Below are 23053 nucleotides of genomic sequence, written 5' to 3'. Positions count from 1 at the left end.
AGAAGCCAGAAGTGTCAGGCTACACTCCAATCCACACTGTTCACTGTGGAAACGACTTTTTTTTTTTAACTACTGTTTAAAAAAAAAAAAAAAAAAAAGTGGTAAAATTGGTTGGTACAGGCGGAGATGGATGGAGAACACAGAACACACACACACGGAGGACACTGGAGATCTTCGGAGACTTGGAATTCGCTGGAGAATGAAGTAACACACTTCGAGGGAGTCCTTAAGGTAAGCAGAGAAGGTTAGTACCTTGTGCAAACGAGACCGGACACTTGTGTGTGTGTGAGCGTGGCTTTTGTGCTGTGGGTGATGAGGTGTTGAGGGTGTGCAGGTGTGTGTAATCAGTGTTCTGGGGAGAGTGCACGTGGGGTGTCAGTGACGTGGGAGCCTGGCGTGTCTGTGACAATATACATAAATATATATATATATATATATATATATATATATATATATATATATATATATATATATATATATAAAAAAAAAATGTGTAAGTGTTGCAGTTAATTCTTAACATTTAAAACTTCATTGTCTTTTTGAAATAATCCAAGAAACGTGCTGCGATTTGAGAGCGTGCACTAATATTTTCAGTTTGTCTGCCTGTTGTTTCAAGACCATGCCAACAATAAGGGAGATATCATGAATATTCATGTTTACTCCACCCACTGGAACAGTTTTCCACAGGAACTGAACACAGGGTGGAGACTTTGGGGGTGTGGTATGTGAAACCAATAAAATTTGTGTTTCCTCAAGGACAGTGTGTGAGAGTTGTCAGATCTGCACTGTTCAGCTGTTGTGTGTTTGTGTCTCTCTGCGTGCAGTAAAATGGCAGAAGCCAGAATTTCAGTGGATCAAGATGAGTTGAAGTGTCCACTGTGTTTGGATCTCCTGAAGGATCCAGTGACCATTCCCTGTGGACACAGTTACTGTAAGACGTGTATTACAAACTGCTGGGACCAGAAGGGTAAGAAGAGAGTCTACAGCTGCCCTCAGTGCAGACAGACCTTCAGTCCAAGACCAACTTTAGGTAAAAAGAACATTTTAGCTAAATTGTTTCAAAAGAAGCTGAAGAAAACTAAACTTTCTGCTGACTGTTACGCTGGATTTGGAGATGTGGAGTGTGATGTCTGCACTGGAAGAAAATACAAAGCCATCAAGTCCTGTCTGGTGTGTCAAGAATCTTTCTGTCAAACTCATTTTGACCGTCATGAGAAATATCACTCTCGTAAACTACACAAAGTGATTGATGCCATTGGACGACTGCAGGACGTTATCTGCCATAAACATAATAAAGAGCTAGAGATGTACTGCATCACTGATCAACAGTGCATCTGTGTAAGGTGTGAGGAGATCGATCATAAAAACCACAACACTGTATCAGCTGCAGCTCAGAGGAAAGAGAAACAGGTATGAACTGAGAGCAATTGATCACAGAAATTAAAGTGTTGTCATTTACTCACGGTCATGCCGAGCCAAATCGGTTTGACTTGCTTTCTCCTGTGTAAAAGATTATATTTTGACTAATGTCTGGTTTATTTTAGTTAGATGGTTGTGATTTCAGTCGGACCCGGTTGAAAAGCGATAAATAGTAGGCTAATAGAGTTTAATAGAGTTTTAAACAGCCTCACTTTAGAGACACGGTAGCAACGATCAAGTTGTAGCTAGTTACGGACTGTGCGTGCACACTGGGCGGGTAGAAGAGTGAAACAAACTAATGTTTTCGGTTCATTGAAGGAAGTTAGGGAGCGCAGTCAGCACGTGTGTGCACATGCCATCAAACAGAAGCATGGCGACGGCAAGCGCGTAGTTTAAGTTACGGCATTTTGACTTTCTGAAGATTAATAATCACCATAGTGAGAGGCTCCAGTCACATCCGTTTGCATGTAAAAGATAATCCACACTGACCGGCGGATTTGCAGCCCCACTCGCGGCACCGAGGGCAATTGCCATGGAGATCTCAAGCGCAGTGTTTTCACAGAGAAAGATAGGCTATTAAATTAATTGCAGGTCCTTCCTCATCAAGAAAAAGAGCATCTCGAGGAAGTGTTCCGGAGACTGATGGAGAAATCTGCGCTGTTGCAGAAACAGGTGTTGTATTTATTTGCTCTCTTTCTCTAATTGATCTGTTTTTTAAAAATAATTCGTTTATTATGAGCTATCTATTTGTTTTTCAAACTCATCCAAGTGTAATGATACAAATAATTAAAGCCTTTATAACTTTGTGAACCCCTGTTGTAGCCTAAAAAAATAATCAAAATCATCCTACCTGTCTATAAAATAATATGTTTATTTCAGTGGTAGGTCTATTTATCATGTTACCATTGCGTATATGTTAATTAGACCATTAGCACGTGAACCTGAAAAAAACATTGAACAAAAAAAAAGAATTGTAGCGATATATCACATAATATTTTTCAGAGCAGAGGATAGTTCATTCAATCTGTAATTGTATTTGTCCATCAGTAATTTTCTTTCAATTGCCCACACTCTTTATTAAATAAATAAATAAATCAACTGCGTACTTAGTCAGAGAAAACAATGACCTTTTTTTGGGAATGCAAAGCTGTTTGCAAAAGCGCGTTATTTTGTGTAAATTTATTTTTAAATGAAAACTTTAAATGAAACGATAACGTAATATTGCATCCTATTTGGATATGGGTGGTATACGATCTTCAGAATAGCAGGAGGCGCTGTTTCGGAAAAAAACGAGGGGTCTGACAGTGCGGGACTGTGGAGGCTCCGAGTCTGCAGCTTCATAGAAACAGGAAAATTCAATATTTAACTGTCACTCTAGCCCCTCTAACCAATAGGACGCACTTACACAACATCTCACAATATGGCCGTTGGTATTGTGAGATGTTGTGTAAGTGCGTAATAATGACTGTGCGTATAATGTGCGTAATGACCATAATGACTGAACGATACAACATTTTGGTGAAATAAACTCACATAGGCTAACCACAAAATAGAAAATGAAAGGTTACAACAAATATTTGTCATTCTTTAACCTGTTACACTGTTAGGCTACTTAAACTTGACTTAGTCTTTTTATTTCTGCTATGCAGGACCAGGGTGAAGAAGCTGAAACAACCCCTCCCAAGAAAACCACTGGAAGATCTCCTTGAAGGGACTTTTTTGTCTGAGAAATAAAAGGACACTTATTTTATAATTTGTTTTAAATCTTATTTTGTTAAAAAAAAAATCATGAGAAAATCGTAAGGTAGGCCTATTTGAGTTAAGTGAAAGTCAATGGGGTACAAAAGTTTCAAGCTCCAAATAGAAGACAAACGCATAAAAAACTTGATTATATTTAAAACTGCAGTGTGCTATTTAGTTCCATACAGGGGCGTAGCCATCCTTTCAGAAGTGAGGGGGACAGAAAATCAAGTGTTATACACTTTTTTTCCTGATCCTTGTCTAATGGACGGTTTTATTTTTAATCATATACATTTTCAAGACTTGAATTGGCTTAATAAGCTATTTTTGATACCAAATAACGTTTTTATATATATATATATATATATATATATATATGAATTTGAATATATAGTAAAGTGTTATTCATTTCCCCATCAGAGCTGTATTTTCAGCATCATTACTCCAGTCTTCAATGTCACATAATTCTTCAGAAATCATGATATGAGAAAGCTTTTGTAACATTGTAATACCATACGAATCAGTAAGAATTATTATTATTTTTTTAATGTTTTTTTTGGGGGGGGGGGGTAACTTAAAGAAATTAATACATGTATTTAGCATGGATGCATTAAATTGATCAAGTGATATAGACATTTATAATGTTGCAAAAGCTATATATTTCAGATAAATGAACTTTCTATTCAACATTAATAATAATCATAAATGTGTTTTTAATCATATCCGTATGATTTCTATGTGACACTAAAGACTGGGGTAATAGCAAATATAAAAGTTATTTTAAATTGTAAAAAAAAAAACACAATATTACTGGTTCTGTTATTTTTATATATCCAATCAAGAGCCAGATCAAAACAAGAAACAATACAGAAACAAACTATCTGTGAACTGAGAAGATACATGAATAGCCTATAACACACACGCACACACACACACACACACACACACACACACACACACACACACACACACACACACACAGCAATTATTGGGGCTAAGCGCAAAGAAGAAGATAAGACATGGGAGTGTCAGACCAACTGCAACAATGAGCCATTAAAGACCTTTTAGAGGGCAACAACGGGAATTTTTAATTTTGTCTTGATCGTTATATATCTTTGTGAGTACAGTCTATAGAAGAAAGAAAAAAAACAAACCGGATTTCTGCTTGCAATGTGGAGTTATTACAGTTAATGCCCAGAGCCCCCCCTCAGCTAAAACGGCAGCTTTGTCTGTATAAGTTAGTCATCCTTGTCAAAGTGTTCACTGCAAATTTTCGCATTCTGTTGCCACAATATGGAAAGGCACAAACATGAACCATTTCTTCTTCACTTGAGCCCGATCGGATCATCACATGATGTCTGGTTCACTAACGAATCGTTCTTTTTAACCGGTTCTTTTTAGCTGTAATAACTCCATGTTGCAAGCACCAATCCGGTTCGTATATTTATCTATAGACTGTACTTACAAACATGTAATGATCAAGATAAACTTAAAAATTCGCCAGAGTTGTCCTTTAAGGTGATTTTAGGCAAAATAGCTGTGAAATTATAAATACAGTCAATAATAATGATTTATTGTTTATCACTTTCGACCAGAAGGTGGCACAGTTACAAAATGTGTGTTCAGAATAAGGAAACAAAAACAGATGAAAAGTTTGTTTTAAATATGTCAAAGCGGGGTGTCAATATTTTAATGCAGACATATAGCCTTATATAGTATGGACCACATGGTGACGCTGTCTCAAAAACTTTTGAGTAGGCCTACCTGGACCCAATTTATATTAGATGGCCTTAACTACTATATACTAACATTTTAATTAATCATTTGATACAATGAACTTATTGTGTACATACATGTTTTTACATTGTACTTAGCCTACATTTAAAAATACCTACATGTAATTACGTCTGTAATTAATTTCTGTAGTAACATTTGTAATTACACAGTTGGCACTTACCTTACCTAACCCTACCCTTAAAGGTCCAGGTAGGTCCGTGTACGTTTTGATCATTTCCTGTTTGAAATGGAATAACAAGAACAGATAAATCGGGTGTTTATTCGTTTTTTTTTTGTTTAGTTTAAAAAAACGAAAAAATGAGATTTTAGCTTGATTTTTCAAGTTTCGTTTGTGGTTTATAAATCGGTTAATGGGTTCGATATTTGGTTTCCACACTGGGCGGCGCTGAAACGCCTCTTTCATCTGATTGGTCAAACAGCTCCGCCTTCAGCGCGAGCTTTCATTCTGTCAGGCAGAATACCAGTGCGGGACTGATGAATGCAATTTAATAAAAATGTCAAGCTTGAAGTGTAAAGCTTGTTCTCATAGACATATATGGCCTATTTATGAATTAAATTAATTTGTCATTTAAACTGATGCAAACAGGGAATGTGAGTAGAAAAGACTTATCCTGTCGCCCCCTCTAGTGGACAGCTTTAATCATTATGGCCTTCATTGCTCAGATAACTCAAGTCAATGGGATTTTTTGGGAAAGTAAGTCAGAACAGTTATAAAAGATATAAACTAGTCAGACTAGTCTGAAGGTCTGAGCTGAGTTTGGTGAAACATTAAAGTTCTCATAATATTAATAATAAATAATAATAATGTTTAAATAGGTCTATGCTGGCCCTATCAAGCAAACATAATAAAGAAAACTCAGAGAAATATCACCCAATTCAGTATTTAATAAAACTGTTTTATGATATTTTAAAGGTATGTCATGCTCTTCAACCGACATGATTATTATTATCCCAAACCCTGCTAATTTTGTCAGTATCAATGGTTCTATCTTTTCACTTTTCTGTCTCTTTCTTTTCACGTGAACTGAATATGCTTACATTCATTAATATAACTTTCTATACAATTTTCTAAATTATATACGCTACATGTCACACGCCTATCTACCTTTTGATGTAGGCCTAAATAAAAGATGAAAGTGGTCCTATACGCTCACTACGCAAGCTGCCTAGGGCCCCGCAATTTCCTCAAGGCCCCGCCTCCCCCTCGTGTCAAAGCGCGTCAATCAATGTTAAACACTGATGATAAAATTAAGCGGAATTATCCTTCTGGCCATGAAAAGAGGGGAAAAACACAATGAGAGTGAATTGCAGGAACAGCAATCAGGTAAACTTGTGTTCTCTCCTCTCCAAGTTTGATGTCAGCAAATAACAGTACCCTAAAGTTAATGTGCATCTCTTCTGTTGTCTTGCTAAGCTGGACAGGCAGGCTATGCATCTCTTGGTCCGTCTAGCTAGCTAATGCCAGCCGCTTTCAGGGCTGTGTTCTGTTTCTTTGTGCCTGAAAATGAAAATTATTTAATTTTTTTGTTGTTGTTGTTGATAAACGGCAAAGTTTGTTTACTGCAGCTCGGAAAAGATCCGCGTCGCGCAAGAACATGCGTTCATATGCGCGTGCACGAAACGAACCGTGTATTTTCCATCAGAAATATCTGTGTGGATACCAACCAGACCGACAGAACAATATATGGGCATGATGGTCCTCCTCCTCATCATAAGTGCACATAGGCTACATACTTTTAAAACAAGACAATGATAATCTAGTCTTAGTCAATGTTTAGTTACAACTCTAAACTACTGCACAAATTATTCAAGATGGAAAGCAATGTATTGACAATTTGACATTGTTTGACTATTGATTTATAGGCTATAGTGAATTTAAAATGTTGATATTAATTAGCTGGACATACTGGTCAATATGGATGCACGTCCCTCAGTAAATAATAACCATAAATCAAATATTGCTTTAACATCCATAATATAAAACACAGTAGCATGCTATGGCAAGCCATTTTAGCTTTTATTTATTCAGAATTTATGCATTTTTAATGTCAATAAATAAATGTTCACTGTTTACATTGTGAATTCTTGATATTAGGTATGGAATTTTTATTAGTAACAATGTCTTTTTGATATCAGGGATTACATGTTCTTGATATCAACAACGATGTCATCACTCACAGAGATTCTTGATATCTGAATCACTAGTTTGTTAAACATTACAAGAGCCAAGCCATAGTATACATATTATTTTATATTTGAAAATGTATAAAAGGACATCTGGGGGAGCCAGTTTGAATAGGTCTGATGCTGCTTATAAATTGTTTTATCTATAATTTGCAGGTGCTCGACTTAAGTTTGTACGTAGAGGAGATGCTGGATCATCTGCCAGTACTAGCACAGACCCAGATGATCCACATCCAGCCTCAGCCAGCACTAGCACAGACCCAGATGATCCACATCCAGCCTCAGCCAGTACTAGCACAGACCCAGATGATCCACATCCAGCCTCAGCCAGTACTAGCACAGACCCAGATGATCCACATCCAGCCTCAGCCAGTACTAGCACAGACCCAGATGATCCACATCCAGCCTCAGCCAGTACTAGCACAGACCCAGATGATCCACATCCAGCCTCAGCCAGTACTAGCACAGACCCAGATGATCCACATCCAGCCTCAGCCAGTACTAGCACAGACCCAGATGATCCACATCCAGCCTCAGCCAGTACTAGCACAGACCCAGTACAGCCAGATTCACCAACAGTAAAGCCGTCTTCTTCAGCAAGTACTATCTTAAGATTATATAGAAAATACTATAATAGAAAATAAATATTTTCATTCTTTGACTGTTTTGTTCAAATGTTCACAGGAGGAAGGATTGTATTGGGAGCACTAAGGTGTCAGGTGTAACTGCATGGCAATGGCAAATGGTTTACATAGCTCACGGGTCAGGAGGGCCCCTTAGCAGAATTTTGCTTAGGGCCCCAGGGAGGTCAGGATCGGCTCTCTACAGTTCAGCCTGTCATTTATTTTTATTTCCGTTTCCCTTTTATCCAAGGAGACGGAACTATTTGCACTGTATTTATCAATGAGAAATAGGCTATCATCTCAAATAATACTGTGGCTTACATTAATGGGGTCACTTGCAAATCGCAACAACACGAATAATGTGACCAGCAACATATTTCTGCTTTAAATATTGTGTGTAGTTAGCAGTGTGTGGTGTTTTCAGACATTTGTTTTATTAAATTGCATTTGTCAGTCCCGCACTCGTATTCTGCCTGACAGAATGAAAGCTTGCGCTGAAGGCGGAGCTGTTTGACCAATCAGATGAAAGCATAGACAGTAAAAGAAATGGACAGAGCGATCCCATTGCCTTCTACGGCGTTAAGTGATGTCAGTATAGGAGCACTCACTTCCTGATGGCTGAGCGAACTGCGCAGGCTCAGACTGAGCTTGACGACGTTGTAAAGATCCAATTCTAGGCTGCTGTTCCACTCCTAGCCTGCAGGGGGCGCCCTCCTTAAGCTTCCCTGTCATGCTCCCTCCAGGTCTCCAGATGGCACTTTAACTACAGGCTCAGTGCTCTCCACTCCTGCAGATGGCGCTAGTGTATTTAATTATACTCGGAACACTCCTTGTTAGCCCTGATTCCCTTCACCTGTGTCTTGCCCTTTATAAGTGTGCTTGTACCCTGCCATAGTGTTCAGTCTTGAGCCTATGTTCCCCAGCCTACAGTCTCCAGATCTCAAGATAAGTTTTTGAGCCTTATTGTAACCTTTTTTGACCCTTGTGTCTATTTTTGTTTCTCTGTTTTTGGAAGCTCTGCTTTCCTTGTTACTTTGTACTTTGTGCTTTGGTTTCTCAAGTAAAGACTATTTTTATTTTTTGGAAGACTCAAGTCTCTTGACTCTTTACTCTTCTGCTCTTGGGTTCCATTATCTGAGAGATAGCTCAGTGGAGAACACGCCACACTTAGAACACCAGAGACCCGGGTTCAAGTCCAGCCAAGGACGACATCATTACAGCAAGACTGAACCATGGAAGCGAGCCCAGCAGAAGGACCTTCACCACCCTCTAATGTGGATCGTATTTTGGCAGCCCTCTCAGATCAAGCAGCAACCATACAGCGGCATGACCAGGCGCTGTCAGAGATTCTCCATATTTTGAGTCTCCAGTCTCAAGCCTCTTCACCTCAAGAACCGCAATCATCCCCTGATCCTCCAGAGATGTCCATGTTTCCATTCCCATCAGAGCCCAAGTTACCAGCACCAGAGAGGTTTGATGGCAGTCCAGAGAGATGCAGAGGGTTTATTACCCAGTGTACCCTGGCCTTCCAGCTTCAACCCAGCAGCTTTCCTACTGAGAATAGTAAGGTAGCCTATATGATTACACTCCTAACCGGCAAGGCTTTGGACTGGGCCTCTGCTTTGTGGGACCAGAAGTCTCCAGTAACAACTAACTGCCAGGATTTCATTTCTGAGATGAAAAGAGTTTTTCACCACTCAGCCAGCAGAGGGGATGTGGACCACCGCCTGCTCAACCTCTCTCAAGGTACTCGAAGTGCAGCAGAGTTCGCTATAGAGTTTCGCACTCTTGCTTCAGAGAGTGGGTGGGATCAACGTGCTTTGAAGGCTACTTTTCACCATGCTTTGTCTCCCGATATCAAGGATGAGCTAGCCTTCCGAGACCCTGCGCCTGACCTCGAGTCCCTTATTGATGTGGCTATCCGGGTAGATCTTCGGCTCAGGGAACGCCAACAGGAGCGACAACAGGAGACTAGATTTTTCGAGTCAGCCAGCGCTGTTAAGCTGTCGTTATCTCCTAGTGCCCCAGAGGAGCCCATGCAGCTGGGCGGAACCAGAATTTCCCAAGCCGAGCGAAATCGACGAATAAGGGAGAAATGTTGTCTCTACTGTGGTAAGCCTGGTCACTTTCGATTTGCCTGTCCTGAGTTGTCGGGAAAAGCCAACTCTCGCCCAGGAGGAGGGGTGCCAGGACGAGAATAGGAACGATCCCCTGCTCGGCAGCCTCAGGTCTGACAATCCAAGCTACTGTCACTCAGGGTAACCATCATCACCAAGTATGTGCTTTTGTTGACTCTGGAGCTGCTGGGAGTTTTATGGACTATGAGATGGCCAAGAGACTCGCTATCCAGCCAGCAATTCTCCAGAAACCCCTTAACATCACAGCAGTTGATGGCAGTCCTCTGGGTTCAGGAGAAGTCAGTCAATGTACTCCACCTCTCCAGCTACGAGTGGGGCAACATCAGGAATGGATACAGTTCTTCCTGATTCATTCTCCTAAACTTCCTCTAATTCTCGGCTTCCCTTGGCTGACGTTACACAACCCACACATTGACTGGTCCAAAGGAGTCGTTAGAACCTGGGGAACTGACTGCCAAGTTTTAGGTAATGCCTTCTGCCATTCTTCCAAGCTCTTAGAGACATTATCAGAACCCTCACTAGACCTCTCCAGGGGGAGATCTGCATTTATTTCTGAGACCCATTCCACAGAAGTCATGGCCGTTCCTGAAATGGAGCCAACTGCTACCAAGTCTCTTGCTCATTGTCCCGAGTTATCCCGAGTCCCCCAGAAGTATGCGGACCTCAAGGAAGTCTTCAGTAAGACCCAAGCTGCCACACTACCACCTCATAGAGCTTATGACTGTACCATTGAATTAGTTCCTGGTACTTGCCCACCACGTGGAAGGCTCTATTCCCTCTCTGGCCCTGAGAGATTAGCCATGGACAAATATCTCAAAGAAGCCTTGGACAGTGGATTCATCCGTCCATCCACCTCACCTGCAGGGGCCGGCTTTTTCTTTGTTGAAAAGAAGGACGGGGGTCTCCGACCTTGCATAGACTATCGGGGTTTAAACCGTATAACCATCAAGAACCGGTACCCTCTCCCTCTTATGTCCACAGCTTTTGAAATCCTGCAAGGGGCTACTATCTTTACCAAACTTGACCTTCGTAATGCGTACCATCTAGTTAGAATCCATGAGGGGGATGAGTGGAAGACGGCGTTCAACACCCCGACAGGCCACTACGAATACCAGGTAATGCCGTTTGGCCTTGTCAATGCACCAGCTGTCTTCCAAGCCTTTATTAACGATGTTCTCCGAGAAATGCTGAATATATTTGTGTTTGTCTATCTGGATGATATTTTAATTTTCTCCCGGAACTACGAAGAGCATGTTCAGCAGGTCAAACAGGTCCTGGCCCAGCTACTGAAACATAAGCTTTATGTAAAGTTGGAGAAGAGTGAATTTCATGTTCCAGAAGTGTCCTTCCTTGGCTTCACCGTATCAAAGGGCAGCCTTCAAATGGATCCAGGCAAGATAGAAGCAGTTTTGGATTGGCCTCGACCAACTTCAGTGAAGCAGGTACAGCGCTTTTTGGGCTTTTCCAATTTTAATAGAAGATTCATTAGAAACTTCAGTTCTGTTGCCGAGCCTCTTTCTGCATTGACCAGGAGTTCAATTAGGCCATTTGTGTGGACCAGCAGAGCAGATCACGCCTTCAACAAACTAAAACAGCTCTTTACATCTTCCCCAATCTTAACCCTCCCTGATCCAGAACTCCCTTTTGTGTTAGAGGTGGATGCCTCTGATGTGGGAGTAGGCGCTGTCTTATCACAGAGAAGTAAGTGCGACAACAAGCTTCACCCATGTGCCTTCTTCTCTCGTCAGCTTACCTCAACACAGAGAAATTATGACATTGGGAACCGGGAGCTGCTGGCTGTTAAGATGGCTTTAGAGGAGTGGAGGCACTGGCTGGAGGGGGCCAAACAGCCATTTCTCATCTGGACGGACCACAAAAATCTCACTTACATCCAGCAGGCAAAGAGATTGAATGCCCGACAAGCCCGATGGTCCCTTTTTTTTAATCGGTTTAATTTTACTCTCTCCTATCGTCCAGGTTCTAAGAATCTCAAGCCAGACGCACTCTCAAGGCAGTTTGAACCACCAGAGGTGGAGTGTTGTCCAGAACCCATTCTCCCCACTTCCAGAGTGGTAGCTCCCATTCAATGGGATATTGAAACAGCAATTAAGAGGGCCCAACGGCAGCAGCCAGGTCCAGGTAATGGCCCTCCAGGGTGTCTCTTTGTTCCTAACCTTCTTCGTTCTAAGGTTCTACAGTGGGCTCACTCTTCTCTCCCTTCTGGACACCCTGGGATCACTAAGACATGCAAGCACATTCAGAGAAGATTCTGGTGGCCTAGATTGCAGAGAGACGTCCGGGCTTTTGTTGCCAATTGTGCTGTCTGTGCTCAGAACAAGGAGCCTAGGACCCACCCTCATGGCCTGCTGCACCCGCTGCCCATACCAAGACGCCCTTGGTCCCACATTTCCTTGGACTTCATTACAGGCTTACCACAGTCTCAAGGAAACACGGTAATCCTTGTAGTGGTAGACAGATTCTCTAAGACTTGTCACCTCCTACCTTTGTCCAAGCTTCCCACAGCTAGCCAAACGGCAGAACTATTGATGAAGCATGTGTTCAGGATTCACGGTTTCCCCCAGGATATGGTTTCTGATCGGGGCCCGCAGTTTACTTCCCGGTTCTGGAAGGCGTTTGGCCGACTCATCGGATCTTCCATCAGCCTGTCCTCCGGCTTCCACCCCCAGTCAAATGGCCAAACTGAGAGGGTAAATCAAGAAATTGAAAAGACTCTGAGGTGCCTGGTTGCAGACAACCAATCCACATGGAGCTCTCATTTAATGTGGGCTGAATTTGCACATAATACCCTTTACCATTCATCACTAGGTATGTCCCCTTTTGAGTGTCAGTATGGTTTCCCTCCCCCTCTATTTCCTGGACAGGAGCCAGAGGATGATGTTCCAGCAGCCACACAGCTGTTCCGTCGGTGCCGGCGTTCCTGGCAAAGAGCACGTATTGCCTTATTGAGGGCTGCCCAACAACAACGGAGGCAGGCAAACCGACACAGAAGGGTAGGACCCACACTTCGAGCGGGACAAAGGGTTTGGCTCTCAACCAGAGACCTTCCATTGCGGGTGGAGTCCCGCAAGCTAGCCCCACGATACATTGGCCCTTTCGAGATCCTAAAGAAGATTAACCCAGTTTCCTATCGACTCCTTCTTCCCAGGTCCATGAAGATCCATCCCACTTTTCATGTTTCCCGTTTAAAACCTGTTGTTTGTTCTACTATGTCTCCAGCTAGGAAACCCGCCCAAGCACCTCGCATCATTGATGGCCAGCCAGCTTACACGGTCCGCAGGCTGATGGATTCTCGAATGGTTCGGGGGAAGGTTCAATACCTTGTGGACTGGGAGGGCTTTGGCCCAGAGGAGCGGTCCTGGATTCCTGCTCGAGATATTTTGGACCCGACTCTCATCTCAGAGTTTCGACAAGCCAAAGGGAACCGTTAGAAGAACGTCAGGTGCCGTTCCTAGGGAAGGGGCTCCTGTAAAGATCCAATTCTAGGCTGCTGTTCCACTCCTAGCCTGCAGGGGGCGCCCTCCTTAAGCTTCCCTGTCATGCTCCCTCCAGGTCTCCAGATGGCACTTTAACTACAGGCTCAGTGCTCTCCACTCCTGCAGATGGCGCTAGTGTATTTAATTATACTCGGAACACTCCTTGTTAGCCCTGATTCCCTTCACCTGTGTCTTGCCCTTTATAAGTGTGCTTGTACCCTGCCATAGTGTTCAGTCTTGAGCCTATGTTCCCCAGCCTACAGTCTCCAGATCTCAAGATAAGTTTTTGAGCCTTATTGTAACCTTTTTTGACCCTTGTGTCTATTTTTGTTTCTCTGTTTTTGGAAGCTCTGCTTTCCTTGTTACTTTGTACTTTGTGCTTTGGTTTCTCAAGTAAAGACTATTTTTATTTTTTGGAAGACTCAAGTCTCTTGACTCTTTACTCTTCTGCTCTTGGGTTCCATTATCTGAGAGATAGCTCAGTGGAGAACACGCCACACTTAGAACACCAGAGACCCGGGTTCAAGTCCAGCCAAGGACGACATCATTACAGACGTAGATGTGACGTGAGCCTCCTGTCTGACAGCTGTAGGTCTTCTAGTAGATGTGGAAAGTGAAATCTGAATCCCGTTGTTTAAATATTTTCTCCCGTTGCTTTTGGCTCACTATGGGCTTCTCCCCATTCTTCCCCCTTGACTTTATCAGACTTTATGTCTCCACATCCCCCCGACTGTCTCATAGACAGTAAAAGATTGCCTGCGAGCATCTCCTCAGGTCTATACGGTAATTTCTCAACTGTGCGACAGAGTCGCGTTGGTTATGACGCAATCCTTAGCCTATTTTTACAAAAACAATTTCTGCGGGGCGATAGTGTAAGATACAAGGTAACGGAGCCTTTTATGCATTGTCGTGTTTCTTTAGAAATAAACAATGGATGAATGGAGTCTTTAAACGTCTCAGATGTAAAGTTATTCACTGTCAAAGTGACTCAAAAATGAATGGGAGTCAATGGGATGCTAACAGCAGGTGATGGCTTGGTTAGCAATGGCAGCCCCTAGGGGTGGAACGCTTTCCAGGGCTAGATTACCCCCTTGGATGAAAGAGGCGTTTCAGCGCCGCCCACGTGTGGAAACAAAATATCGAACCCATAAACTGATTTATAAACCACAAACGAAACATGAAAAATCGAGCCAAAATCTAATTTTTTCGTTTTTTAAACTAAACAAAAAAAACGAATAAACACCCGACTTATCTGTTCTCATTATTCCATTCCAAACAGGAAATGAAATGATCAAAACGTTTTTTTTATCAAAAAAATTATCAAAAAATTTGTTTTTGCTTTCACAAATGAAATCGAAAAAACGAGAAAACAACTTTAGAAAAACAAAAAAATGAAATTATGACTTGATTTTTGGTTTTCCGTTCTTGCACAGAAATCGGATTGGCAGGAACTGGATTCGTGTTTTTCAAAATAAGAGTTTTACCAAAACTGTATTTGTTTGCCTGTAAAATTAATAGTCTAAATGCATGCTATTTGTCACCCAATTATTTGGCTTCTTTGACTGAAAAAAAAATCTATTGAAATAGCCTAAATTTAAAACATGTTCACTGAGCATTGAGAGTTGTCATCATACAATTGTAAATAATACATGTAATATTTGTTTTAGATATTTTCATTAACTTAAATTTGAATGAATAATATAATGTTTTGTTATATTAATATAATATAATATTAAATTAATGCTTCAGTTTATGTTTGCACTACAAACATCATGATGGAGTGGCACAATTTACACAAAAATAATTAATATGCTTTCAGGTTACTAGAACAAATATGCAACATGCTTTTAGTCAAAGTTTGATGGTAGGCAAATTTTTACATGATTTCTTCTAGATTTCTAGGCTATTCAGGAGTCTGACTCTCCTAAAAATAAGTGAACCACACCCAAAATTATAAGAATTTGAAGAAAAATATTCCCCATAAGGTGGCGCAGTTTTGAAACTTCTCAGGCTCCTTCAGGTCTTTGTGGTGATGATCCATACCGAGTTTCGTAAGAATCGGTTCATGTGTTTATAAATATAAAGCACATATTAAGAATGGCCGATATAGTAAAGTTTGATATCAGTGGACTTTTATGATTTTTTGGACAAGCGGTAAAGAAGTTATAAGCAAAAATAGCCATTTTTCATATCTCCAGACCAGTAGGTGGCGCTGTGCCGAAACACTGCAGGTTCCCTCAGGCCATGCATGTGATGACATGTACCAAGTTTGGCTTGTATACGATAAAGCGTTGCAGAGATACAGCCTTACGTCTGTTTTTGCAACTGCTACGTAAAATTTGTTTGCGCGTTAATTAAAAACAGAGTGTCTTGGAAAAAAAGTACTTGAGCATCTGTATGTCTTCTGAGAATAAATAAAGCTTTTCTTTTGTCGCATTTGAACTTACCAAACTTGTGATCGTTGCAAAAGGGAACTAACTAAACAGCAGAATAATGAACTTTGGAGAAAGTGAAGACTGAGAAAACATGAAACATTAAAACATTCAGCTCCCGATTTATCTCATAGGCTAATGTTCCTTGCAGGACAGGTGTCAGATTACAACCGTTCTGGAAACATCTGGAACAATTATGTGCACCCCTTCAATGAAGGCAAAACCTCCTGGAAAACCTTTTAACTTTTGCCCTCTTCCCTCACTCGTTTCACCAACGGCCATCCCTTCTTTCTTGCGGCTCTCTCCTCTGAAGACAGATCTTTGATATGTAGCCCGTTATCTTTCAGATATTGGTTGTCCCTGGCCTCTCTCCACACTGTACTGATGAAGTCCCCTGGCAATCTGTATGATTAATACACTAGGGCGACCATTGCCTCTTTTCTGTCCCAGTCTATGAACCGAATCCACCACATCTGGAAGTTTCTGCACAATCTTTGGAGATACTTTTAGCGAGGTTGTTGTTGTCCTCCCTGTCTGGACCACTTTCTTTTATACCGTTAATCCTGAGATCCTATCTTCTTTTGTAGTGCTGGATCCCATACACATCTCCTTTAGCTGCCTATTTTCTTGCTGCAAAGCTGGAACATTTTTGACATGACTTGAAATGTGAAATCACACTTCGATGTAAGTTCTGCAGCCCCAAGAAGTGAATACATTTTCCTAAAAAGTGAATTCAGTTGACCCTTTTTTCACTTCAAAAACATCAACTTCACTGGTGTTTGTATCATGATATCATGATGTTTAGTCATGTGCCTGTGACATGCAGGAACCAATGAGGTTTGATGTTATTGACGTGTCAGTTTCATATTTACTCATTTTAGAAAAGTAAGAATCTGTAGTTTGAGCCTAAACGTATCAGGCTAGATCTTAAACCCTTTTTGTGTAATATTTTTAAGTGTAATTTTCCGTTATGGTTTGTCCTTCAGGAAGAGCTGAAGCAGATGCAGATGAAGATCGGTCAGAGAATCCAGCAGAAAGAGAAAGAACTTCAGCCGCTGAGAGAGGCTGGGGAGTATCATAAGGTGAGTCTGGAGAAGAAGAGAAGTTTGAGATGTCTCAGTTTGTGTCTGTCAGTCCCGCTGAAGCCACTGTGTGATTTGTGGTGTGTGTCCTGACAGCGCTCTGCACAGACAGCATTGGAGGACTCTGAGAGGAGCTTTACTGAGCTCATCCTCACCATTGAGAGAAGCCACTCTGAGGTCACACAGCTGATCAGAGATCAGGAAGAGGCTATAGCGAGTCAAATTGAAGAACAAATAGAGACCCTGGAGCAGGAGATCAGTGATCTGAGGAGGAGAGACGCTGAGCTGGAGCAGCTTTCACACACAAACCATCACAACCATTTACTGCAGGTAACATATCTAGAAGAACAGGATCATGGTGGACTTAAGCAAGATCTGCTATGACAGAAAAACATCTCATGAGAGCAGAATGAGCTGCTGAGTCAGATTCAGTCTAGTGTTGTTATCATAATCATCAGTAAGACTCTAATCTGATCATCTTCTGTTTAAAGAGATGACAATGGAAAATCTCACAGGAAACTTTTATTTTATAGAATAAATTATTAGGTGGCAAACAGCATTAAATAATTAACTATTCTAAGCATTTTCCACCCAACTAGATTTTTCATGCTTTTAATCAAATATTTTAATTGTACTTAATTTGTAAATTTTATTTTTATTAATCTTTTGTCATGTTTTAAAGAAGTTTGCTTATTTTGGTGTTAGTGAACATACTAAAGCATGTGTAAAACACTTGATTATAGCATAGTGTGTTTATTCAATATTACATTTAAAGTTAATATATTTTATATGTATTAAATTGCAACATTTGACTAACATTACTAATATATTGAAATAAATCACAAACAAGTTTCAATAGAAATTACATTAAAGTATATTTTAGTTTATCATAAATGCTTGTCAGCTCATTCAGCAGTAACTATATTTCAAGGACAATAGGAGTAATTTCTCAGAGCGACTGTACAGCCGAATCAAATTTTGTTGCAATATTTTACTGTTTACCACTGTGAAGCTGCTTTGAAACAATCGTCATTGTAAAAGCGCTATATAAATAAAGTTGACTTGACTTGACTAATTATGAAACTACATTTAAAAATATATTTAAAAACAAATCCTACTTAAGTGGGTCAAAAAGCTCTCTAAATATTAGCTAACTGCATTTAATATAAATTGAAAATATAATAAAGAAAAGTGCACTCGAGTGTAAGTGTCAGATACTAGAGATTATAGCTTTAAATGCTAAATATGAAAAGAATGAAGCTGATTGTGTGTGGAGGAGAGTCACTGAAGATAAGTCAACAAGAGCCGCTCAGGGGTGCGTTTCCCAAAAACATTGTTAGCCAACTATGGTCACATTCACCAGTTTTATCGTTAACATAGTTCAACGAGTCAGTGTTTCCCAAAACCATGCATAGTTCCACAAACATTCGCAAACAGCATCGCAAACTTGTGGTTGCAACGACAGCTCAACCTGTCGACCTGTAACAGCCCCTAGGCTGACTACAGTGCTTTACAGAAGAGCAAGAATAGCACACATACATATAAATAATACCAGAAAAGAGTAAAAAACCCATTTAAAAGTTTAACACAGAAAAATAGGCCGTCAAAATTGTACCTTTAGGGGTACAACAGCTTGTCGCTGGGGCAGTACGCTTAAAAGGACAACTTTGTACCATTTTTACCACAAAAAGGTTCATCGTAGTACCTTAAGGTACGCATTTGTATTATGGGTACTAATATGCACATTTTAGGAGTAAAAAAAGTAGCCTACAAATATGTCCTTATAAGGGTACTGTCCCAGTGACAAGCTGTTGTACCCCTAAAGTTACAATTTTGACACCCTATTTTCTGTGGGGCAGGGTATTCAGTACACTAAAGAAAATAAAAAAGAAGCTAGATTAGAAGCATAGACTAGAAGCATAGATTCTTGTTTGCATGAAGTAGACGTAATAAATCCTTATCTTGAGCAAAATACACAAATTGGCATTTAGTACAATCTATATCTTTTATTTCAGATACATACAAATGTCATTTATGTATTTTAGTTTGTCACAAGATTTAAAGCACTGTTTTTAAAGAGTGCGCATGTGCGAATGTGCTCTAGTAGGCTATGTAAGAGCGAGCCTATTTGAATCTAGAAATAAAGCAAAATAACAGAGAAAAATAAGATCAAATAATAGGTCCATAATTTATAGCAAAAAATCTAGCATGATTTCAATCTTAAAATAATGAATTAAAAGCAGTTAATACTCCACCAGCTGCGTGACTCGAGCCAATGTGGTTGAACGACAGATTTGGGACGGTACGTTTTCGGTAAACAGTCGTGGTTATTTCTTCAACGATGCAACGTAGGCCTACTGTGATCAGCAGTGAGCTATGTCGTTGTATGGGAAACGCACCCCATGTCTGATATATGCAGGTTATTGGCTGAAGTGTGGAGCTGATGAGTGTTGATTTCTGTTTTCTGTAGAGTTTCCAGTCTCTCCCAGCACTTCCTGAATCTACAGCCGAACCTGACTTTTCCGTCAGTTCTCTCTCCTCTTTTGATGAAATAAGAGAATCTGTCCGTATGCTGAGAGAAAAACAGGAGGATTTCTGCAAAGAGGAGATCAAGAAGATCTCAGACAGAGGTGAAGTTCTGCGCCTCCTTTATGAAGACGAGTGTAGAAAGATCCTGAATGTGAATGCACAATAATTTCCGAAACATTCCTGCGATTTTTAAAACGCCCATTTGCATAAAAAACTTGTTTTTAAATGCATCCCACTTTACAAATTACAGTTCATCTTAAATTCAAGTGCAATAAGAATAAGAGCATCAAATCCCCTAACAGAACTGCTACAGATATCACTTGATGGTTCAGAAGTTTGGAAGTTTGTCATGGACAAGCCTTTATACGTGCATAATGTAGGATGAAATCCATGGAATTTAGGATCAAATCCGATACCTGTGATTTATAAATGTGGCTCTTGGAGATTCATCTGCTCTCAGAAATGAGTCCTTCATCATCTAATATCATAGAGCATCACATTAGAAATGAATGTATTTTATCTTGTCATTTCTCTTCACACTGTTCATGTCTGTTTATTTCCTCAGTCATAATAACCAACATAAATCCCAAGACCAGGAACAACTTCCTACAATGTAAGTCACTGAGAAAGCAAGCGGAAAAAATCATCACTCAAAACTCACACTCAAAAGTTAATGTGTTACAGTTTGATCAAGCAAAAGCCAGAAGGGGATATATTGAGTGATCTAAACAGTGATAACAAAGAGAGCTCAATGAAACGCAGGTGAAACAAATCAGTCACCATGGAAACAAACTGGCACACCCTAGAAAACTATAGATCAATGAACAATGACAAGAAACACATATAAACAGAAACAGAACAAAACCAAAGCACAATGAAACTAAACCTAAACATCATGTTCTTCTGGAAGATGGTGAAATAAATCATGATAGAAGAGTTTTATAATTGATCATGTAAATGATGAGACACTGATATGATACATTGAGTCATGAAGAGTTCAGATTCATTAAAGATCAGACAGATTCATAATTCCTGATTCTGGTGTGTTTTCTCTTCATCAGATTTACGTCCGCTGACTCTGGATCTAAACACAGTGAATAAACTCCTCCAACTGTCTGAGAATAACAGAGAGGTTACTAACACTGACACAGACCAGCTGTATCCTGATCATCCAGACAGATTTGATGAATGGCCTCAGGTGTTGTGTAGAGAGTTTGTGTGTGGACGTGGTTACTGGGAGATTGAGTGGTGTGGTGATTATGTGTATATATCAGTGTCATATAAGAGCTACAGCAGTAAGGAACGGGGTCTTGAGTGTGTGTTTGGATATAATGATCAGTCCTGGAGTTTGTTCTGCTCTTCCATCAGATACACATTCAGACACAATCAGATACTGACTGTTCTCTCTGTAAAGCCCATCAGTCGTAAAATAGGAGTGTATGTGGATCAGAGTGCAGGAACTCTGTCCTTCTACAGCGTCTCTGACACAATGAGCCTCATCCACTCAGTCCAGACCCCATTCACTCAGCCACTCTATCCTGGGTTTACTGTTTTTGCTGGATCATCAGTGAAACTTTGTTGAAGTTTCAGAACGAAAGATTTTACCCATAATACTTTGAGCTGCATGATACATCAGTAACAGTAAGATTTTAATAAGTCTACTTTAAATACAGTTTCATTACACTAATCTGACTAATCTGACACAATGAGCCTCATCCACACAGTCTAGACCACATTCACTCAGACGCTCTATCCGGGGATTTATGTAAATGTTGCATCTTCAGTGAAACTGTGTTGATGTTTCAGAGCAGATTTTAGAGAGATTTTGATCTACACAAATCAGTAACAGTGAAATGTTAATAAGTCTATTTTAATTACAGTTTCATCATATTAACTCTTTCCCTGCCAAACATGGCATTTTCGGCTAGAGGGCGCCATTACGCATCTTCTAAAAGAGTTCATAAGCTGTGAAGGCAATCTGAAGCCAGCACCCTCTGAAGGCCGTATTTGAAGTTTGATTGCGTTATAGCGGCACGACAAAGGCTACCGCAATTCGAAAGCCACTTCAAAATGTGCCCTCTGTTTCTCAGGTAGAAAGACAATCAGTAACTTTGGTCTACTTTGGACGGGAGTGGTTGGTCTGACAATAACCTAGCCGCTCCCGACACAACTTAATGAACTTAAAATGTCCTGGATTGGTGGCATTCACACAGTTCCCAGTTCCCTGCCCTGAGCATCCTGGCAAGATAAAGTTGCTTCAAAATTGCCTAATGTTACTCAATGAAATGTCGACCCAGGATGAGCTATAGGACTGTGCAAGCATTAGGGGTGTTGATGGTCTCGGTCTACAAAACCGATTCCAAAAATGTTGGGACACTGTACGAACTGTGAATAAAAACAGAATGCAATGTTTAAAATTTCAATATTTAATTTGAATTTAAATTTCATGGCATCAACATATCTCAAAAAAGTTGGGATAAGACCATGTTTACCACTGTGTGGCATCCCCTCTACTTTTTATAACAGTCTTCAAACGTCTAGGGACTGAGGAGACAAGTTGCTCAAGTTTAGGAATAGAATTGTTGCCCCATTCTTGTCTAATACAGGCTTCTAGTTGCTCAACTGTCTTAATTCTTCTTTGTCGCATCTTCCTCTTTATGATGCATCAAATATTTCCTATGGGTGAAAGACATGGACTGCAGGCTGGCCATTTCAGTACCCGTATCCTTCTTCTACCCAGTCATGATGTTGTAATTTATGCAGTATGTGGTTTGGCATTGTCATGTTGGAAAATGCAAGGTCTTCCCCTGATAGAGACGACATCTGGATGGGAGCATATGTTGTTCTAGAACTTGGATACCTTTCAGCATTGATGGTGCCTTTCCAGATGTGTAAGCTGCCCATGCCACACACACTCATGCAACCCCATATCATCAGAGATGCAGGCTTCTGAACTGAGCGGTGGTAACAACTAGGGTTGTCTTTGTCCTCTTTAGTCCAGATGACATGGCATCCCAGTTTTCCAAAAAGAACTTCACATTTTGATTAGTCTGACCACAGAACAGTTTTCCACTTTTCCACAGTCCATTTTAAACGAGCCTTGGCCCAGAGAATACACCTGCGCTTCTGGATCATGTTTAGATATAGCTTCTTTTTGACCTATAGTTTTAGCCGGCAACGGCAAATGGCACGGTGGGTTGTGTTCACCGATAATGTTTTCTGGAAGTATTCCTGAGCCCATGTTGTGATTTCCATTACAGTCGCATTCCGGTATGTGATGCAGTGCCATCTACAGTCCCTGACAAAAGTCTTGTCGCTTGTGTACAAATTGACCTAAAGTGCCGCTGAAATATATTTGTAATCAAGATTTTTTTTACAAGAAATGGCTCATTTTAATCCCACCAGCTTTTGTGATGATGTTTCAGTGAAAAACTAAACTTTCAAAAACTATTCTAATATTCACAGCTTGGTAAAGCCCATTGAGTCAATTTTTGCGAAGACATAGGTGTTGTCGCCTTGTCATATGAGCTTCACCTGTGACTAATAATGGATCAATTAGGTCTCAAGTGTGTATAAAAAGAACCCCAGTACACTAGACCTTCACATCAACTGCAA

The 23053-nt window shown here is 40.5% G+C and overlaps 1 protein-coding gene across 1 annotated transcript; it reads left to right on the top strand.

Moving 5' to 3' along the window:
- The first annotated feature begins 801 nt into the window (after positions 1-801).
- Positions 802-21176, top strand: LOC137093346 (tripartite motif-containing protein 16-like). Its single transcript, XM_067458174.1, has 6 exons — positions 802-1410; positions 16814-16909; positions 17006-17239; positions 19380-19539; positions 20004-20051; positions 20500-21176. Exons 1-6 carry the CDS (start codon positions 829-831, stop codon positions 21018-21020), a joined length of 1641 nt encoding a protein of 546 aa, XP_067314275.1. The 5' UTR covers positions 802-828; the 3' UTR covers positions 21021-21176.
- Positions 21177-23053: the final 1877 nt, after the last annotated feature.

Source organism: Pseudorasbora parva, chromosome 2 (genome assembly GCF_024679245.1).
Source record: "Pseudorasbora parva isolate DD20220531a chromosome 2, ASM2467924v1, whole genome shotgun sequence".
NCBI lineage: Eukaryota > Metazoa > Chordata > Actinopteri > Cypriniformes > Gobionidae > Pseudorasbora > Pseudorasbora parva.
The sequence above is the reverse complement of the archived record's forward strand: the minus strand, read 5'-3'. Positions and strand labels throughout refer to the sequence as shown.